At 41.4% G+C, this 22,557-nt stretch overlaps 1 protein-coding gene across 1 annotated transcript; it reads right to left on the reverse strand.

The window, feature by feature from the left end:
• Positions 1–1,784: 1,784 nt before the first annotated feature.
• slc7a5 (solute carrier family 7 member 5) lies at positions 1,785–21,288 on the reverse strand. The gene is made up of 10 exons (XM_047595997.1): positions 19,979–21,288; positions 17,641–17,766; positions 10,430–10,535; positions 9,512–9,556; positions 9,275–9,398; positions 8,367–8,470; positions 8,165–8,261; positions 7,103–7,252; positions 3,665–3,842; positions 1,785–3,490 (listed from the first exon to the last, which is right to left on the reverse strand). The coding sequence occupies exons 1-10, from the start codon at positions 20,538–20,540 to the stop codon at positions 3,435–3,437; spliced, it is 1,548 nt and encodes a 515-aa protein (XP_047451953.1). The 5' UTR covers positions 20,541–21,288; the 3' UTR covers positions 1,785–3,434.
• Positions 21,289–22,557: the final 1,269 nt, after the last annotated feature.

The raw sequence follows: 22,557 nt of genomic DNA on the forward strand, positions 1-22,557 counted from the left end.
ACTCTGCGCAGTTGGCAGCCTGCTGCTCCAGTTGTACACAGTACTTTGTGTATTTATTTATAGTTTAATAATGGGTCACATGCAGAGGTAGTACTTCTCAATGCGGCATAAACACAAGTTAAAATGATTCTGATTTATCTCAGCTTATGTTTTAATGGCATTCATATACGTTGAAATCACAGATGGGGCATAATTAATTCTTATGAAAGTTTTAATGCTGTTATCTCGAGACCATATATTAATAAACTTGAGATTAAAGAGAGAGATCATTTACTAAATGAGTAATGTGAGGTTATTTAAAGAATGTAGCTTTTAATCTTTGGTTTATTAATTAAAACTGCTATCACATCACACTCTCCTTTTTGCAAGTTATATATAGTTCAAATGTCAAACATAGTGAAGGACAACATGGAAACCAGTTACCCATAGAAGGACGCCTACTGTATTACACTGTAAGTAAACAGCTGCTGGCTGTTGGCAGAAGCCCGTGTTGAAGGACTCGGATGTTGGCAGTGAGTCTTACCTGTTGCTGAGTTACTGTTTTTGTGGCATGTATTGTTCTTAGCATTATGTAAGAGAAAGTGATATTGAAAAAAAAATAATAAGGACTCCACTGTTTATATTCCTAAAATAATTTCAGTGGGAATTTGAGAAAGGTGAAGAGGTGAGTAATGCCTGAGCAGACAGTGGACGTTCTAAAATACAGATTGTTCAGAATAAAATGTCCTTTGTTGTTTCTGTTACTTTTCTGGTCATGTGATACAAACAATTAGTTGTTGCTGTTTCTATTAGCTTACACCATAGACTTTATTAAAATGCACAAACCCACTGTGACCCTCCTTATAAATTTAGTAGTTTCATCGCTTTGTAAATTTTTTGAAGCTCTATGTGACGTCTCTGGTCGTCGCCATCTTGGCTACTTCTAAACTTAGCTTAGAGGTGGAGCTAAAGCTGGTGAGCAACGTTTGAACAGATAGCGGCCATTCTAAAACACAGATTATTCAGGGTAAAATGTCCCTCATGGTTTCAATAATTCTTTCTGGCTACTTAAGGGCTTGATACAAACACCACAATCAGTTGTTGCTATCGTCATTAGCATACACCAGAGACTTAATATAAATATTCAGAACACTCTGTGGCCTCCCCTCATAGGTTTCCTGTGTAGTCCCATTGCTTTGTGACGTTTGTGAAGCTCAGTGTAGCATCTCTGGCAGTCGCCATTTGTGATGACACAAAAAATGATGAATTAACACGTGTACACTTGTCATGAACGAAGAAATTAGCTTTTAAGACCAAAATTTGTACCAGGATGTAAACATGTTTATTTCTGCTGTAAAGTCCAACATATTAACATAGCAGCCTGTGTCCTGGAGTCAGCATCTAGTGGCCATTTGAGGAACAGTTTGAAGAGGATATTTATACATCACGCAGATATTAGCTTCTATTTAGCATTATTGTTCCTGCTGCATGATGAACGTACGGTAACTCGCTGCACATTTATCAGGGCTTTTATCGGTGATAAGAAGATGAAAAAGTGTCTAAAAACAAAAATAATAATTAAAAAAAAAACAGTGAAATGTAGATGTGATTGAGCACCATAATTATTGACATCAGTCTAGATAAAATTTTGATTATAGTGTTTCACAGAAAATGAAAAACTTCCGCTGATGCAGTTTATATTTTGATGTTGTCCAAACATTAAATTCAACATAAATAAATAAATAAATAAATAAAGGGGGAAAGAATGAGACAAAAACCAAAACACGACAGACAGAACACAAGAGTGGAAAAAAAACTCAAGATTTATTTATAAAGCACTTTTCTGACAAAATGCCCTGTAAACAAATTAGAGGGACTAATGACAACAAACATCCAATAGTCCTAAAAAATAAATAAATAAATGTTCTACTGTCCTATTCAGGTTAGTTTTCCATCGTGTTGGGTGCACGATGGCTGGAGTGTTAGAAAAGGCTACATCTATAAAAAAAAATACACACTAACCCCTCCTACATCCAGTGATGCCGCGTCTCTATGGAGACTGCTACCGTGGTAACTTTTGGTCCGTTGCCAGGAGGGCGGTCGTTGTTAATAATACAGCACTAACTTTTCTCTCTCTCGTTTTTTTTTAAACCGTCACTGTATGTGGAGTGAACAAAGCAGAAGGATGAGAAATAAAAACTCAAATTTCATACTGCTATTGGAAAATGTGCTCCAAACCACCTCGCTCACCCCTTGACCTTTCATCCCCTCCTCCCCCCCTTTTCGATCCTCCACAACATACGTGAATGATCATGTAACGAGAGACATCTCAGACGTCAGACGACGACATCTGCTTCCCAGACAGTCACGCAACACACAAACACATGAGCTACACTATAAAAAAAATGACCATCAGGTTTGTTTCTGTCTCTTCTCTTTAACCTGTCGCTGTCTGTTTCGACAGTATGAAGTTCGGAAAACACTCTTGGTGTGATGGAGTGATAACGGCGCTCTGGGAGCCAGGCTCAGTACGCTAACACATTGATCCCCAAAGCCAACGTGAGGATCACTGACCCTCAAAAAATAAACAGTAGCACATTCTGACCCACTTTTTCCCCCCCCTGTCTTGGTATCTCTGTCTGAATTTGTCATTTTAAATCAACATGACGCAACTTCAGCACACAGGGACGCCCTGTGAGGCGACATCAGTAGACTGCACACAGATAAACATGAAATACGAACTTTGAACAAAAACTTAACGGAAAAAAACTTGTGTGTAAAGTTCATTCTTGCTCTGAGCGCTTTAGTCAGATGGTGAATATATATATATATATCTATATATATATATATATATAAATACACACAAAATAAATTGATGGAATGCATTCGTCAGCAGTGGTGACGGCAGCGACGTTAAAACCAGAGAAATGTAACGACTGGAGGACAAAAATAATGAAATATCTTCATAAAAAAATCCTGGCAGCTATTAAACCCTGTTTCACAACGAAAATAAACTCCTAAATGGTCTTAAAACTCACAGCTGTAACGGCCACTGCAGATGACACTTCATTTGCCGCATAAGGCACGACATGCTAAATACAACAGGTTCCTACTGAGAAAGACATGGAACGTATTTACATAAAAAACGAAAAACAGAAATAAAAACGCATAGAAATCTACAAATGGTAGTGACTAAACATAGTCAAATAACCCCCCCGCCCCAAAAAAATATCAGTAACATGACAAAGTAAAGACAGCATCACTTCAGATGCTTTCGTTAGGTCCTTATCTGCATCCTTGCAGACAGGGCGTGGGGGGAGATAGGAAGGAAGAAAGAGAGAGTGTGGAGTGAAAATGGTTCAGCAGAGAACAAGCTTCATCTGTTGTGGTGCCCCGAGCTCAGAGGTCAGTGTTTGTGTGATCTGAATAACCAGCGTCTGAAGTGAGAGGCCCTTCTACGACTCCTGTGGCACAACCTCCATCATCTTCTGACAGAAGGCCGTGGTAGAGACTGCAAAACACACGCAGAAAAAGAGTGAACGCGGAGAATGGGACGTTTCTGTTGGACAAAGATTACGTTCTTTATGCAATGTCTCAAGTTGTGGTTTTGAAAAAAGCATCTTGAATAAATTGCATGAATAAAATAGAATTGATAGAAATAAGAGTAGACGGGTGTTACACTCACAGATTCCATTCAGCAGCCACTTGGGTTTGTTCTGCCACCACACCCCGATGAAGTAGACTGGAAGCCCGGTGGCGATGATGCCAAAGCCGATGCCGCACTCCAACGGCGTCTTAAGGATGGAGACGACGATGAGGAAGAAGCAGGCCAGAACGAAACTCACCGGCAGCAGAATGTTAACCTGCATGAAAGGAGGAAGGAAAGGTTAACAAAAAAATAAAAATAAATAAAAACAATGATCCATACCTCCTCTTTACTGTAGTAATATACATTCTATAAGGAGACAGACACATGCTGCATTTCCATTCCCCCTAAAAATTAGCAAAACCTAAATTTCAATGGAAACACCTATGCTTCGAAAAACATCGCTCTCATGAAAAAGTTGCAAAAGAGCATTTCCATTTTTGTCACTGGCAACGATGGAGATGATGCAGGCGGTCATGTGACCAGTTCATCTGAAGTCCATCTTCTTCAAAGTGAAGTCTCACGTGACGAGAATTTAAGATTTATTATTATGGGATACCGCGAGACTTTACGAGAGTTACAGCTCAAAACACGTTTCAATGGAAACACGTACAAAGCGCAATTGTACTTGTACTGAAATTTCAGAAATAACACTTTTATATTGCGAAAAATTGTGATGGACACATAGCTACTGAGACATTTTCTTTGACCTTAAAACAAAATGCAACACATGTGTGGACTCAGCCTAGAGGGACGCTGTCAGAAAGTCAGGCTGTTTCCCCCGTTTTCAGCCTCTATTCGCAAATATAAAGGAGCCAAATCAATGAAGTTAGCAACGATTAAAACCAAAACCATGAGCTGAAAGAGGAGTGCACGTGGCTATTTCTTCCTATATTTTTGTATATTTATTCTGTATATGTTTACGGTTTATTTTATTGGAGGTAAAATATTGTGGATGTTCAACCAGTGACTACATAAGTTTTAGTTTCAAGTCATTTTGTTTTTTCTGTTGTGGGCACAGCTGGAGATGATCCTTACATTTGATCCATCACTGCTGGAAAAATATGATTTGAAGTGTTCTCATACTTTTAGTCTGATGCCTTTTCCAGTTCAGGTAAATCTTCACGCTACTAACCACAATGTTTATTTTAGTGCATCTTAAGTTCCAGGTTTGATGAGGAGGAACTTAACAAGCCCGGACAGAAAACTGACACATCAAACACGTTTAGGATGAAACCAGAAAGTGAAATCTCATGTCAGGCCTCATTGGAGGTTTCTGCGCTTCCAATATGATCTTAAATAAACAAAATTTCCTCCCGTGGAGATTCACAAAAGGCTAGATCACATGTGCATTGTGCGAACTTAGCTGGTAATACTGAATGATGATCTCTTACTACCACCTTGCCAAACATCCACTTTGCATAATTCATTAATGTCTGTCTGATCGACTTGATTTTCCAGATTTTCTTCTATGTCAGGTTTGACACAGGCAGAAGAGGTAGAGGACGTTTTGCTGTAGTTCTGGTTAATGGCAGACCTAGAATAAACAACTACAAAAGATCAGACATTGTTGAAGATGGAATTCGGTGGATAATTTCCGCACAGGAAGAATCCAGGTCGTCACTGCTGCTCATTTCGGAACGAGACGCTCATCAATTACCTTCCCCGAGGACATGCATATTAATTAAGAAATGTGACCGTGTTGTGATTCTCTGGCGGATCTGAGGCAAAATGTGCTGATGAGCAAGAATGTGACAGACAAAGAAATGAGGACGAAGTACAGTGGGAGACGGGGAGAAAGAGACCAGAGGTCAGCTGAGAGACAGAGCTGCCACTGTCCCTCCAGTGGACCAACACGTCTCTCTGCCTCTTTCCCTTCACACCACCTCTCGCCTCCCTAATAAGAGACGCACACACACATATGAATGAAAACTGATATGAGAACAAAGAGCAACAGTAGCTCTGTGTTTCATGAGTCCTGCAGGGTCTGTCTGGTCTGGTCTGGTCTGGTATAGTCTGGTCTGGTATAGTCTGGTCTGGTCTGGTATACGCTGGTCTGGTCTGGTTTGGTATAGTCTGGTCTGGTCTGGTCTGGTTTGGTTTGGTATAGTCTGGTCTGGTTGGTCTGGTTGTTGGTTGGTATAGTTGGTCTGTTGGTATAGTGGTCTGGTTGTATAGGTGTCTGTTGGTCTGGTCTGGTTGTCTGGTCTGGTATGGTGTTGGTTAGTTGGTTGGTCTGGTTATTGGTCTGGTCTGGTATAGGCTGGTTGGTTGGTCTGTTGGTATATCTGTCTGGTCTGGTCTGTTTGTTGGTATTCTGTGTCTGGTCTGGTCTGGTCTGGTATAGTCTGGTCTGGTCTGGTATAGGCTGGTCTGGTTTGGTATAGGCTGGTCTGGTTTGGTCTGGTCTGGTCTGGTCTGGTCTGGTCTGGTCTGGTATAGGCTGGTCTGGTATAGTCTGGTCTGGTCTAGTCTGGTCTGGTCTAGTCTGGTCTGTTCTGGTCTGGTCTGGTCTGGTCTAGGCTCTTTGTCTTTTTCCCATTACATTGAGTTGACAGGTCAGTTTCTTTAAATTAACCAATCACAGACAAACTATTTTTGCTTAAAGGGGAAATGAAGCACTCAATTAAGTTTCGCCCTTATCAACAATATATAAGACTATTAACAAATATTTTCCTATAAGGAGAAAATACAGCGGCTGTTACTTGTTTTTTTTAGCATGGATGCCGCCATCCTGCCGTACGGTGGCTTGTGATGTTATAGGGTTGGTGATTCCCATAGGGGTAGACAGTGAAAGAGTGGGCATCGGTGTACAACCGCCACACCGACACCAGGTAGTGTTACCAACACGCTCTTCTCTCCAAACCACTTCTTCAAAAACATAACCATTAGGATTTATATTGGGCTCAAGATCTCTTTCCATTTCATCCTCGTCCATTTCTAACTGGGTTCAGAGGGATTCAACCGACCCAGTCGCGTAGTCAAGTACGTCACGTCAAAATGGCCACTTCCATGCGGAAATGACAAAAAATAAACTTCCTAAATCTTTGATTTTAGTAGCTTGTTATTATTTGACTTTAGCAAAGGTGTTATTTCAGATGTAGTTCGCAGTGCAAGGAGCAATAAGCGTACGTTTCATTTGCCCTTTAAAAGACAAATGAATCAAAACCCCTATAACAACAAGCACTACCCAGGAGCATCCAGCTCCAGTTCTGTCTTTTAATCTGCGACGTGTTCATCTGGGCTGAATGGATCTTTGTTGCTCGCATGAGACAAAGAAGAAACATTTCCTGCTGCCAAAGCTAACTTGAGTGGGAGTCAATGGAAGACGAAAAAAGGAAGGTTTCAATGGCCGCTTGTCTCTCTAGATCTGTAACCGTCTTTGCACTTCGGCCTCATTTGCTCAGATCAAACGCCTCTTCATTAGCAGCGCGGCTAGTTGGCAAAACGAGCGACGGCGTGTTTTCGTGGCCTCACCTTGATCGGCCGCTCCAGATGGGGCTTCTTATAACGGAGCCACATCATCCCGATGATCGCCATGGCGATGCAGAGCCAGTTGAAGAAGCTGAAGAAGTTTATGACGGAGAAGATGTCGTTGGAGAAGGCGTAGAGAAGAGTCATCACACACTGGAGACAGAGCAGGAGAAGTTAGATATGCAAAAAATAAATATTGCTTATCTTATCTCTGATAGCGTATTTGTCAGAGAATATGCATTTAATTGGATTTCATTTTACAAGCAGCAAAAAAAACTGTTTAATTAAAGAAGACGGAGCTGAGATGTTAGAGACTGTTCTCTAACATAGAGAAAACCACAGGGTTGAAGAAAGGTCATATTATTAAAAGGGGCTTTGGCAGGAAGTAAGGTTGTTTTTAACCGCGGTAAAATATGTGTGTATCGGGAATAGTCGACTTAAATTAGAGGTGGTTTTGTGACGTATTCCAGGCTGATGAGCAACAACAACTCTTTTTCTGGACTTTTTTGTCAGCGCCTTAATACACAAAACAAGACAGTGAATGACACCTGGGTCACATTACACTGATCGGAAACACTTAAGAACAGATGGACTCTAATTTGACCTTTGAAATTTGTAATCCTAGAGGTGCAAACTCACAGATATGCACATTTTCTGGAATAAATAAACACACAAGAATAATATTTCTGTTTCATTTGCTTGGTTGTTTTCTCAGTGTCTACTTTCAGGACCTGATGTTTTTAAGTCCTTTCTCTTCAGAAATGAATGAGAAAGCAGCTTGGTTATATTATTTTAAGGTAGTCCTATCAGTCTGTGTTTGACATGTGTTGACACTGTAATCGCTCGGCTCTGTAAATTTGTTCTTGCGCAGACTGTGATTGCTTTATTTCCAAATCTGTGTTTGGAGTTTGTCACATCTGTTGCGAACTTTTGCTTTTATAATCCTAACTGATGCCTTTTCTTTCTTAATTTATCATTTCACTTTAAACCACATTAATCGAGGCGTATTGCCGACACGATTTCTGTGTTGCAGCAGGTAGAAAACCGCAGAATAAGAGAACGTACGGTGAATATAAGTGAGGGGAGCGGGGTCAGCAGCGACGGGTGGATCATTGACAGCAGGCTGGGCAGGTGACCTTCCCGAGAGCCCACAAAGAATAACCTGGGAGGAAATGAAGGACACAAATTAATAATTGGTTGACTTGAAGATTCTGTTCGGGCGGCGTTCGTTTTCCTGAACTCTTTGTGTATTTGTCATATGTGTTACCTGGACGACGTGAACAGAGAACCGTTGACTGATCCGAAGCAGGACAGACCCACGAACACGGGGATGATCCACGCCATGGGGCCCAGGTGACAGTCACCGAAATCCTGTCACAGTTGAAGGTAGTGATGAAAAATGTTGTATTCAGGAGATAAATAATTTTAATAAATGTACAAGAGAAGGCGGAGGAACAAGTAATTTCTGTTAAGAAAGAACAGCGTGTTTTAAAAAGTTAACTTATAAAGAAGAATAGACCACAGTCTCAGTCTTTTCCTTGTTTTTTTCTTCCTGTCGTGCATCGTCTTCTTCTTCTGTTTCCTCTCTTCTCCATGTTTTTCTTTGTCTCCGTCTTCTTCAATTTCTACATCAGTCTTTTCCTCCTAGTTTGTCTGTTTCTTCTCCTATACTTCATCTTCCTCTCTATCATTTGTCTCCATCTTTTGTTCTTTACTTTCTCACATCAGTCTTGATCTCCTCCTTCTATTCTATTCTTCGTCTACTTCTTCCCCAAACATCCTTCCACTTTCCTGTCTTCTACACCCCTCTCATCCTTTTCTCCTCTCTATCTTGTTTCCCATCTTTTTTCTTTCCCTTCTCCATTTATTTCTCCATCTCCTTCTTCCTCTTCTGCTTTGTCTCTTCCTTGTCTTCTTCCTCTCCTCCTTACATTCTGTCTTTTCCTCCTGTTTTCTGCTTCCTCATCTACATCTCCATCTTCATCATCCTCCTTTCCTTTTTCTTCACGTTGCCATGACAACTGTGGTGCAAACTATGCGGAGGTGCCGAAAAACAATCCTGTGTCCTTGTTACTTTGGACCTGGCACCAAAAATTAAGTCAAGAGGTGCCTAATTAATTTACCCAGGGATCTAAGTTAATTATAAACATCGTCACTGAGAGTCTGTCCACTCACCACGGCCACAGCCTCCGAGTTGAGCATCCGATCGGGGGAGAGGGTGGTGAAATAAGCCAGGTTGGTGAGGACGTACACGGCCGTCACGATGGGCAGGGAGATGATGATGGCGCGAGGAAGGTTCCTGAGGACGACATGCAAATAACAACGGTCTGAGTTAGAGCGCGGACGGCTTTTGGCTGTACAGGACGCATCTATCATTTAAGAAAAAATAATGTTTCACTGTGTGCAACTCACTTGTAAGGGTCAATCATCTCCTCAGTAACAAAATTCAAGTAGTTCCTGGAAGAAGAACAGGAGGAAACAGTCAGATAGTGTCCGGCAAAACTGATACTTATGTCTCTGTGAAGGTTGTCGGTCATCCAGATCAGGTGGAGTAAATCCAAAAATAGTACACTTGCAACAAGTTGTTTCTTCAGTTCTAAGAAACCGTCCAGATAGGATCACATATCTTCTCGTTTTCAGATTTTCATTTTTTGATAAAGCTGATTCTTATCACACAGCAGCATGTGTTCGTACTGTAATCAAAGAATGCAATCAGTTGTTCTTCAGCACTAGCCGGTTTGTGTACTTTTTAACTACCTGGCTCTAAGCTAAGTTAAGCTAATCTAATCAGGTCCGAACATGAATTGAGCAACCACTGCAGGTCAACATCAATGAACTACCGTCAATTAAAGCCAGCTGTGATGCTGCCTCAAGTCGACTGCAAGGGATTAAGCCTTCAAACCAGCAGGTGGCAGTAGTATGAATTCACTGTAGTAAAATGGGAAATAGGAAGTGCTATTTTTAGCCGGGAGGCTGGGAAGCTGGGATTTTCACCACTTAGATATCACTGGTTCTTGAAGCTGAACAGCCAATCAGGGTGATCACAACTCGATTTGCTGCCAATTCAACGTGTTGAGAAGTCATCGGCGGCTGTGTGATTAGTGCTGACGATGCAGGACACGCCATAAAAAAATAGGGTCGTATATGCTGGCTCAAAAATGGCAGGCAGCTGAAAAAGGACAAAAGCCAAAAGCCAAAACACAATTAACTTTCAGACAGCACTGAAGAGGAAAAAGGTAGTACTAGTTTGGTGGAATCTTGTCACGACAGTATCATTTTACTCCTTTCGGGAATGGGTGTCGAACAGGTTGTGTAGTTGTGTTAACTCACCAGCCACCGTAGGCAAACAGGCCGCTGTACAGCGCCAGGCCGATGCTGCCAAAATCCTTCTTGGACCCTTTGAAGGAATTCTCTGGAAGAAGGTCCTCCGTCTCACCTGGAGAAGACAAAACGGGATTAAGGCTGTGGAAGAAGAGACTGCTTCATAAAAGAAGTAAAAAAGTCCAAGCATTTGAAATGTGGAGGAACCTAACTAGACTTTTTATTACACCTAAAATAAAGAGTAAACATTGTAATTAACAATAACATAATATGTGGGCAAACACGGGAGAATGGAGAAGAAATCCAAATACACACATTTTTTTGGAATGTCATAAACTATAAAACGTTTTGGGATGATGTATATGTTATATAACTAAGTTACGTACATAGTACATCTACACCAATCAGCCACAACATTAAAACCACTGACAGGAGAAGTAAATAACATCGACCATCTTGTGACAATCCAATGTTCTGCTGGGAAACATTTGGACCTGACATTTGTGTGGATGTTACTTAGACATGTAGCACCCACCTAGACCAGACACCCCCACCCTAAGGCAATGACACAGCAGGATGCAGCCTGACACAGGCACAAAAATCGTTTAGGAACAACTCAAAAGACATCAAGAACAGCACAAGGTGTTGACGTCGCCTCAAAATTCACTAGATTCCAAACTGATCAAGCATCTGTGGGATGATCCACTTAACCCACAGGACCCAAAGACCCCCCCATTAACAACATCCTGTTTCCAGACACCCCAGGACACCCTCAGAAGACCCATGTCCATCCTCTGATGATTCACAGCTGTTTTACACAATATTAGGTCATAATGTTATGGCAGGCTACTTTTGTGGGATGAATAATGGATTATCTTCAGATAAGATGTGGAACAATAAATGAAACAATGACCTGTATTTACACCAACAACACACCAACCAAACAAAAAACATGTCTTTGGTTTTAAATCCGTCTCAGTATGTGGATCAGTGAAGGACTGCAGATTTACTAGCGGGAGTTAAGACCGGCTGAGACGTTCAATCCGTGACCGAAGAATTCTTTGGACGGCCTGAGGCGTGGACGGCTCAAGCCAGCAGACAGAAAGACGAGGCCAAACGAAGGAGGACAGAGACATGTCTGTGGTTTAATAACTTAAACGTACATTCAGAATCCAGTGGGTGGAAATCTCCAAAATCTCCAAGGAACTTTATGTCTATCTCAACAACGGAGGTTTAAACTAATTTTAATGATTAATAACCTACCGTGCAATCATCACAGCAATGGTTAATATCTTGAAACTAATAAACTAATAAAATTCAGATTTTTTTCTTTCTACAAAAATGTTTTTAATGTACGATTTGTAACAGAGGAAGTTCACAAAGACTGCTTTAATTTGCATATGTATATCTTAGAAGATGCCAACGAGTTGGAGACTTGCACTTTACTTTACAGATGTTTGTTTTTGGTTGATGTGATGGTCCACACTCTGCTGCAGAACAAGGGCCCAGACCAAGCCGTTGAGAGGATTTACTGGTTCTTGATCACAGCCTCTTTTTCTCTGACCTCCAGCTTCGTGGCCGGTTCGCGGGGATCTGAGCCACATTCTTGATCCCCACAACGATGCGTACACATTCTCAGACATGGTGACGGTTGCTAAACCAACAGCTCCAGGCAGTGTTGGTACTGGGAGCGTCGGCCCTAAGCCACTGTGCAGTGTGGGAAACGCCCGCTAGAAGAAATGTTGGTATATTGACCTTGGTCTTTCCCCAAATGTCTAAATGTAAATTATACTCATTAATACATCTGCTTTATTAACTCTTTGAAGGTTACGCTGGTGGCTGTGACACAGCTCTTCAAACATGTTCAATTCAAAACAGGTCCAGTTGCTTTTGTCTCAGTAGCAAAACTTCATGTGTGTTCAGTTTAAAATAACATTTAAATCAAGTTTATCTGAGACAAAAAATAATACAAACTGTGACGAAGCCATATGAAGCATACAAATCTTGGCTCAGCTTGTCAAACATCTCATCCATCTTGAAGCTTCTGCGTTAGGTTTAAAGTGGGAAACATCTGGTTTGTCCTAAACCTTTACAGCTTTCCGTCCTGTGAGATGATGGTTGTGCATTAAAAGGAATTTGACAGGAAGTTGTTCCACTTTTCTCTTTGTTCCACCACACTAACCAGGAAACACTCTGTGATCAGCTGGTCACATGATACTGGTGCCGGGCAGTGAAAGTGAGACAGACAAGGAATTAAATATGTATGCAAAATGGAGAACACACACACAGGTACACAAACGTACCAGCAAAGGCTGAATTCCCACCTCTAGTAGCTTTTTTTTCCCTTTAAAAGTAAAAGAATTTAAGCCATTAGGAAATATATGATTTATTTGGTGCAGAGAAAGAATTTGTTGGTGGTTTTATAAGGAGATATCCTCAAATCCTGAAGCCATAAATTCATATTTATACATTTCTTTTCAGCTCAATTTGAGCAAACAATGTTTATTTTGTTAATTAGTGAGTATCTCTTCATGGTATGTTGTCTCATATATGGCTTGTGATAAATAAGAAAGCATTAATTATTTATTAAATAATGAATTAAATTATTATTAACCTGAGAGTAGTAGATGGCTAGCTGCTTGCATCTGATCCACTATGCTCGCTTGGTACATATGTTTATCGTGTTTCAAACAGTTTAATAGAATTTATTGGTCAGCCATTAGTCATTAGTTGGTGTACCATTATCATGGAGGCTGTATTCTCCTGTCTTCTGACTATATGCTAAGCTAAGCTAATCAACTCCTGGCTCAAGGTTCATACTTGTCACCAAACATGAGTGAGGTAACAACCTGGAGGTCAAATCACACTTTTACCAAACGATAACCGGTAACGTTGCCTCACGTCGCCTGAGTCTGGACCAAAAAGTTGCACCTGAACACACAAAGACTACAGTCAAAGTCCAGCGAGCTCGTACATTCTGCACCTGCCTGAAAGGAAATAACTCTTCAGGGAAACAGGAAGTGCTTCTATTAGCTTGGGAGGATATGAAGCTAGGAAGAGCTACAAACCGTCTAGATTAGGGGCGGGAAAAAATACTGCTCGGGGGGCCAAAAGCGGACCTGTGCAATAACCCGCCATTACAAAACACTGAGACCCAGAAGTGAACAACTCAAAATAATTAGTTTTTTAATGTTTTAATTAAAGCAAAGGCAAACATCTGGAGTTGTCATTTATAGGTTATCATGCTACTGGTGCAGCCTCCTTTAGATTAAATTGTAGTGTCCTCTGAACTAAAATGAGTATGTTAATGTTTAATTCATATGTGCAGTTTATTTTTAGGATAAATCAATACAGCTTTTGGGAATGCAGAGTGAACGTTTGATAAGAAGCTTTGTTTCTGTGGATTAAATCACTTAACATTCACTTTGAAGCAACAAAGGTGCTTCAGAAAAAGACTGTTGGTGCAGAAGGGAGGGATCTGACTGTGAATCAGACCTCTTAGCAAACCCACACCTTTTTACTCACCTGGGCCGATGTTGACTGTGACATTTACACAAGGTCGGGGATGATTGGTTTGTAAGTAGATAAAAGACAAATGCAATAAGGTCCTTTTGTAACAGGTGGTCTGTGACTGTGACACGAGATCAGTTTTTCTGAGTGTTTCAAGTCTAAACAGTGTGGTGGGTTGTCGGATTGAGGAAGCAGGACTTGACAGGAGTTAATTAGATTACACTCGTCTCTAATCTCTGGCCTTACGAGCCACAGACATTCCTCCACGCTCTCATTCACATCTAAATGCCTTGACTGCCTTAACCCAGTTCTAAAATTAACCTTATAAATCATGTCTTAACCCTCAAACTGGCTTTTTGACAGACTCAAATTGTGCTAATGGTGCTGAAATATTCTCAGTATGACGGTTTATAGATGTTTTTGGTGTCCGGTTGGGATCCTGGACGTCCCATACTTGGTCACAAAAAATGATTCCTTGCTCAAAAACCCTCCACACTGCATTACATCCAGTTTCTAAACCAACCAGCAAATAAATCTATACTAAAGTGGCCCATTTTTAGACGGGGCAATTCAAAGGCACACTCCAACAACCAATCACAATCCAGGGAGAGCGACAACCTTTCTTTGTTGATATAATCACAGCCACGTGTCTTTATCTGAAAACTGAAAGGAGTCTCAGATAAATAGTCATTAGAAGCTAAATGATTTAAGTGTGGCATCAAACTAAATACAAATCATAAACGATTGGTTCAGAAAGGATTACAACTACAAATGAGTAGAATTCCTCTTCAAGCTTCCGGGTACAAACCAAAACAGGCATTAGAGAAGGTGAGGTTTGCTCTCAACTTATGTGGATTAAGATCAGGAGGAATGAAAGGTGAATGCAGTTCCTGCTTAGAGAATGAGGAGGAGGTGGAGCAGGAGGAGGCGTTAAAGCTCTTGTTATTTACTTTAGATAAGTTTGATATAAGTGTTCATTTAACTGGGTCAGTGCTCCATAGATTTGTAAAAACCTGGAGGAGCTAAAGCAGCTCGTGTCTTCTAGCTGCTGCAAAACCAACTTCCCAAAAAGAACAACACATCTTTCCGACGGTCTATTTACCAACTTCCTTCTCCTTAACTCTCCCCTCTCCTACTTCCACCCTGTCGGCTCCACACCTGAACAATTCCACTCACTGTTGAGGCCCCCACTGCCCGGCAGTCAGCTGATCCACGACCTGCGGCCTCCGACCTCTACACAAACAGTGCAGGGTGTTGTTTCACTCAGGATGCCAACGCACTGAAGTCAGAAACTTAGGGCTGCAGTTACACCTTTGAGATCTGGTTGATTCTTTACAAAAGGCTCAGCGCCAGTCTAGGTTGTCTTTTAGGAAAGCCAAAGTTACCAGTTTTCAATGTTTTATAGTGGCCAGATTGTAGAAAGTATAGAGACAGACGACCTAATTCTACATAATCATGCAGAGGTTTATTTGAAGTTGTTAAACTTTAAATAAACCTCCTTTAATTAAACTCTTTTAGACCTTTGAAGGCGTTCTGTAGTATCTGGAAACCAAGATGTTAGCAACAGATTCTTTGAATCCTGCAAGATGTGAGGTGGGCCCTCCCAAACATCCTGCAGATGCTCGACTGAGATGAGATCTGGAGGATTTTGGAGGCCAAGTCAAAAGCTTGAATGTGAAGCGGCTGTGGCTCGTCAGATAGAGCGGGTGGTCCACGAACCAGAGGGTTCCTTGAGCAAGAACCCCCAGTGTGTGGTACTTGTGTGTGAATATGTGTGTGCTTTTGTGAGTCAATGGGTACAAAAGCGCTATATAAAAGTCTTCCTCAAACCATTCCTGAACCAGTTTCCATGAAATGGACCGTAGCAATGCTTAGGTAGGTGGTACGAGTCAAAGTAACATCCACGTGGACGACAGGACCAAAGGTCTCCAAGCAGAACATTGCATCTGCAACTGACTTGCCTTCTTCCTCATCCTGTTTTCCTCAGGTAAGCAACGCACAAGCACGAATGAACCGTGGTCTCACACAACCCTGTTCATCTCTGGTTCATCTTCCTTTTACTTCCTCGGAGTAGTTTAGACCAGGAACACCCCACGAGAGGTCTGGAGCATTGGTGCTCTGAACCATTAGTCTGGCTCAAATCCTTCCACTTGCCCATTTTTCCTGCTTCAAACTACAACTTTGAGGACAAAATGTTGCTGCCCATTAAATCCCAACCACTAACAGGCGAGGCACCACTTCAATGTTTCAATGTTATTGCAGATTGAACTACATGCCCTATACATATATTGTTATTATTCTTATTTAAACTCATGCATTTGTGTAAATTGCAGTAGTTTACTATAGTATACTTAAACTTGATGAATTTTAAGGCTGAGCATTGTACCGTTAAAGTCGGGTGTCAGGTCAAAGGTTAAGAGGTCACGTTTCGGGCTCATTGCTCCAGACAGAAGAAACACAAATGCGCTTCTCTTCAAACAGAGAATTATCAATTAGAAATTAACCTGCAACATCTCTCTAGCTCATCTACAATCATCACCAGCTCCGTCTGTCTGAGGAACACACCAGCTGACAGCTCCGAGGAGGAGAAGCAGCCGTGGCTTTGGCAGCGAACACACACATAGAGGCAACAGGGGCGGAATAAACCAGCAGTGACCTGTCGAAGCAGCTTTTCATCATTTGAAAGAAAGCAGAGCGGTATTAGGTGCTCTCTGATATTTAGCACTTCAGCGATTTAATCTCTAAGACCCAGTGAACTCCAAAATTAGTTGCACAGGCCTCCTCTGGATAGTCAATGAGCTCATGTCCTGTCTGTCCAAGTCGTGTCATGTAAAAGACACATATTACCTATCCAAACCAAGTCTGCTTGAGTCTTTATATGACTCAGACAGGCCATAAAGAAGGCTATACACCAGGATGCTGCTAACACGTGATGAGATAAGCACAGTTTGAGCAAACACAGTGTGAGAAATCATCCAACACAAACTTAGAAGATAAAAAGTTAGCTTTGCGTTCCAACTAAAAATCTGATTCTTCAATGGAGAGTCGTTAAATTTGATGTCGTTTGGACACGTGGAGTAAGAACACACAGTGCAGTCAGGAAGGAATTAAAAGCCCCAGGACAAATCACCACTTCCTGTCTCGGGTTGTGACACACACTTGCAGACATTTCACAGCCAAATATTTTGTTTGCCCGTGAATTTTAAGGAGACCTTTAGCTTACTGGTGTCTGCGTAAATATTGTAAGCGCTAATTAGATACATGTGATCGACCCTAAAGCATGTTCTAAAATTAACATTTCAGAAATTTTATTATGATCATTTTTTTAAGGCGAATTCTTTTGGTTGGTGCTTTGAGTCCTTTGACTCTTTCAGGACTATGACATGTGATATGATTATGTGTCTTTTAAATGAATTTGCTGTCACATTAACTGTACACCGATCAGGCGTAACATTAACTGCATCCTGCTGGGGATAGCTGCTGCTGATCAAAGAGTGTCATTGTTATGGGGTGGGATGGTCTGGTCTAGGTGGGTGCGACATGTCTAAGTAACATCTGCACGAATGAATGCCAGGTGTAAAAGTTTCCAAGCAGAACACTGAACTGCGACAACCTTGTTGATGTTATTCACTTGGTCAGTGGTTTTAAATCTGTGGTCTGTGGTGTTTGCGTTGACATGTGTGAACGTAGGCTGCGCTTGTGCGAGATACCTTGGCCAATCTTGACGAAGCCGATAATGATGATGAGTCCGAGGGCCAGAAGCTTGGCGGCGGCAAAGAAGTCCTGGACTCTGGTGGCTGCCTTCACGCTGTAGCAGTTCACGAAAGTCAACAAGACTACAGAGAGTAAGAGAGACACAAAAAGAATAAGAAAGAGACACATTAGACTATTTCTACCATCGTCCACATACCAAACAACACCACAGTACCACACCTACAACATGGACCGTGTCAATGCTACAAGTTTATTTTCTGATGGGAGTCGGTGTTTAGACGTACAGTGCACGGTGGAAGACCTTGGACTTTGTTTGAAGCAACGTGAATCAGGTGTCGTCTGGAGGTTGTTCAACTTCCACACTTGCTAGGAACCAGTTTGAGCAAACATAAAAAACAAGGCTAAAACAACAAAGGCAGTTCACTTTGTTGGGTTTCTTAAAGAAACATCACTACAACTACAGACTGACAAGGCGCCACACCGCGCCATCTTGTTCCTGACCGCGTACAAGCCCACATGCCACTATGTTTTGGCAGAAACACTTTTTTTCTTTGTCATTGGTTGTAGTGGTTGTCACTGTGGTTGGATTACAACCCTTTGTCGTGCCCTTCACACATGCAGTGAACATTTGCACTGTCGTTAATGCTGTCACTTTTTTGTTGTTGCTGTTGCATTTAACCCCTTTCACCTTATCTTAATTTAAAAACAGCGAATGTTCTCCCAAGTGCTGCAAAGAGTGGCCAAAGCATGTCTGCCAACAGCGGGTGTTTTGTGGCACAAAACAAAGTGAGCCGAAGATGGTAAAATAAGGAAGTTTTCAGGTAGAATAATAATGTCCTTTTTCATTTCATATGCCTGTGCACAGCGCTGGTACCCACGTCCTCTGGCGCACACAGCGAACCCCTTCCCTTGGAACCCAATAAAAGTGATTAACTGAGGCAGAAGGTTCATTCAAAGCTCCTAAATCAGGTCAGAGCCTCAACAAAAGACGAGACGGCACAATGGGGCTCTGTGTTAGGGAGACCAAGACAAAGGGATAGAGGGTGAGTACAGTAAAAGGCTAGAAACACCAACTCACATAACGGCGTGCGCACACAAAACGCTATTTCTTGGACGTTTATTTGTGCATATACTTTTCCCACAGTGATAAACGACTCAAATTGAACTTTAACTTTAACTTGCATGTGGAGAATTTTGGATCAGAGCCATACCCTGACCCTGACCGGAGACATGCACAATGGAACAGATACAGATATAACTGAGCCCCTGCGGCATCGTCTTTGTTCTGTGGTCTCAGTCAGGATTTAGGCTTCGGTCTAAGATTAGGCAGCAGCAGAGTAGCTAGATGTCCCCTCGCACATACATGGACACACATGCAAGGTCATGTGCAACTATGTATTTATGGAAGAGACGGCACGTGCGAGATGGGAAAAATAGTTTTTGTATTTGGCACTCAAAGACAACAGGTACAAGCAGAGACTGGCGCTAACAGGTTAAAGCAGCTAATAATCCGTTGTTAATCTTGTTAAGCTCTGAGGCACCAAGCAGACCACGTGTTAATTAATGAAACTCACATTTATTGGTTAAGGTTTAAAAGAAAATCATTAGTCCTCATTTCATTCAACTCTGATGAATGTTAGGCTTTAAAATCATATCATAAAAACATACAATGAGACATTAGTAGATTTTTATTTTATTTTTTTGTACATATTTCCTTAAGACTACATTTAAGCCGGGCTAAAGAAAAGGGATAGAAAATTATAGTAGAAAAAAAATCTGTATAGCTTTAAGTCACTTAATTAATAATAAGTTAATTTTAATGTATTTTGTTTGTATATTCAGGACTTTTGTGGGAATATCTATTTTTGCATTTTTTTTTGTTAATCGCGAAAAATTTGACAAAAAAATAAATTAAACGTCAAATTTAAAACTTTGAATTGAAATGAATGAATTATAACTTAAATGACATTTGAGTTCATTTTAACATCTTCCTTTTTGGAAACATCTGCGTCCTGCAATTTTTTTGACATCGCCGCAAAAAAATAAATAAGTATATATACATATACATATTCAAATATTTTTCTTTACATACGTACAACTTAAATTAAACTTAAACGTGTCCATTGAGTGTTAAATAAATACATGAAGAAAATACTTCCCATAAAGTTGGTTTGGCTGATGTAACAACGCAGGTTTTTTTCATCACTATATACTCTCACGTGCAACAATTTGACGACAAGGAGAAGCAGGAAGTGTAATCACATTTGTGCACTAGCTAGAAAAAGTTGCATCATCCCCACTCGGGGCGGTTCGACCTGGGTTCGGGATACTCACGGATGCAGAGACAGGCCACCAGCTTGGCCCCGTTCTCGGGCACCGGGCACACGGGGAAGATGGGCTTCAGGAGGTAGGTGGCGAACACGTAGGCGACGATGTACTGCGAGGACGGGCGGATGATGAGCAACTCGATCCAGAGTTTGAGGAAAGCTAGCAGGGGGCCGTACACCTCCAGGATGTAGGCATAGTCCCCCCCGGACTTGGTGATGGTGGTCCCCAGCTCCGCGTAGCACAGGGCTCCCACGGTGGAGAACACCCCGCACACTGCCCACACTATCAGGGATACACCCACCGAGCCGGCCTCCCTCACCACCCCGGTCGGGGACACGAAGATGCCCGAGCCGATGATGGTGCCCACGATGATGGCCACGCCGTTCAGCAGGGTGATGTTCCTCTCCAGGACGATCCCTTTCCCCGGTGCCTCTCCCACTGCGGCCCCGGTCCCATCCAGGTCGGAGCACCCCTTGTCCCCGCCGGAGAGCATCTTCTCCCTCGCCTGCTTATCCTCTTCTTCCCTGTCCGCCGACGAATTCGAGTTTCTCTTCTTAACTCCAGACATGCTGAACTCGGTTATTTCTTCGTCCTCTTTTTTCCTTCTTCTTCTTTTTCCTCTTCAGGCGAAGCTCACGGTCGATTCACCCCCGTCCCTCTGTCGCCGGTCTGGTGTCGCCGGTCTTTTATCCGGTGAGAGGTCGGATGCTCTGGCCGGGCCACGAGGAGTGCCGTGGTGGAGTGAGTCAAAGCGCGGCGTGGTCCTCGCGTGTATACTCTCGAGTCCACAAAGAAAAGTGAGTAATGTTCATACGTATTCAATCAAGGCCATCCCCGTAATACGCGTATCAATATACATCCGGGCCATTAGCGCCCTCTAGTGGCAGACAACGTTACTACACCTCGCCCCTTTTTTTTGGTGGAGGGACCAGAGATTGAGACAAAGGGGCCCAGGACACCATCTGTCCTGCATGGAGGCAAGACGCAAAGACAGAAAAGAGACACACAAGAATTACTACCACAAAATTTGTACTATGAGTCTTTGTAGTTGATGTTTTTGTGTCTGTTTTCAATCTCTTTCTGGATATTTTACTATTATTTATAGTTCACTTGATTCCCTTTCTGGATGTTTTGAATAAATTTAAGATTTAACATCAAATCTGTTTCAATTTCAAGTCATTTTGCATCTCTTTATTATTGGTTTGTGTCTCTTTGTAGCTGTTCGGTATGTCATGGTCATTATGTGTCTTTTTGCTCTGTTGACTGTGGCCTTGCATCTCTCACTCTCTCTTTCTGTGTAATTTGTTTCCACTATAATAAAATGTAAGTAGATTTTGAGTCATTTTGCACATGTTTTTTTATGGGGTTGTGTCTCTTCGTAGTTGCTATTTGCCCTTTTGCTGCAGTTTACTTTCTTCTGGAAGCACATTGCATCTCTTTTAGTCAGTTTATTCTCTTTCTGGATATTGTGCAGTGAGTTGTTTTCACTTTACACCTATTTTAGTTGGTTTAAAGTAATTTTGAATGTCTGTTTTAATTTGTTTTCTGTCGCTTTGCTGTAGTTTTCTCTCTGGCTTTCCTCTCTTGCATCTTTCTATTGCCATTTTTTTTTTACATGCATTCCCTTTCTGGATATTTTAGAATTGGTTTGTTTTCATTTTGCATCTGTTTTTTATTTGCTTGCATCTCTTTGTACCTGTTCTGTGTCTCTTTGCTGCAGTTTTCTATTTCAGTAGATTTTAGGTCATTTTGCAAGTCTTTTTTTATTTGTTTGCATCTCAGTTTGCACTCATTCCAGGTTACTTTGTGGTAATTTTGTGTTTCTTTGCAGTTGTTTTCCATATTTCTGCTTCTACCAATCTCTATACTGGTTTGAATCTTTTTGCCGTTGCCTTTTTGTGTATCTTGGGTTGAGGCCTTGGTTTATTTGCATTTATTTTTTATCTCCCTTTTTATTCTTTTGTCTTACTCTGTTTGGTTTGCATCTCTTCCCTGGCCACTTCCCTATGTGTTTGCAGCCAATCTGAATTTATTTGTGTTCATTTTGCACCTCTTAGTTTTTTTTTGTTTTGTTTTTTCATGTCTTTCATCATTTTCTGTCTTTCTGGTTGATTGAATTGATCTGTTTGAGTCTTGGTAGTTGCTTTGACCTACAAAATATGTTACCCACTGTTTTGAGTAATCAATTAATGGACCAAATAGAGTGTAAAAATTACATTAAAAACAAACAAGGATACAATAAGAACGGTAGCCAGACTAGCTGATCTGGTTCAACACTCTACAACAGCCTGAAAGAAATTGCCTCTAGTAACGAGAACACGGAACTATTTGAGTAATTTTACAAGTCCTGTCGAAGGCATCTAATTGTCTTTGGAAATATTTGAGTGGAGTAGGGTGTCAGTCATTTAATTAAAGATTAAAGAGTGTCTGATGACAAAGCCGGTTTGTACTCCCCTTAAGATTGTATATGCCACCGCAAAAACTGAAATGCCAGGGAATAATTACGAAGCTTCCAGTCATCTGACAAGGAAATTTGTTCCCGGTATATACAGTCTCAATAAGAAACGTCACACTGATTCAAGAGA

Source organism: Mugil cephalus, chromosome 10 (genome assembly GCF_022458985.1).
Source record: "Mugil cephalus isolate CIBA_MC_2020 chromosome 10, CIBA_Mcephalus_1.1, whole genome shotgun sequence".
In the NCBI taxonomy this organism is placed as follows: domain Eukaryota; kingdom Metazoa; phylum Chordata; class Actinopteri; order Mugiliformes; family Mugilidae; genus Mugil; species Mugil cephalus.

Coding starts and splice junctions, on each gene's coding strand:
- slc7a5 (XM_047595997.1), bottom strand. CDS start 20,540: ATGTCTGGAGTTAAGAAGAGAAACTCGAATTCGTCGGCGGACAGGGAA. Junction 10,536..17,640: donor CTTCGTCAAGATTGGCCAAG/GTATCTCGCACA, acceptor TGTCTTCTCCAG/GTGAGACGGAGGACCTTCTT. Junction 9,557..10,429: donor CTGTTTGCCTACGGTGGCTG/GTGAGTTAACAC, acceptor TTCTTCTTCCAG/GAACTACTTGAATTTTGTTA.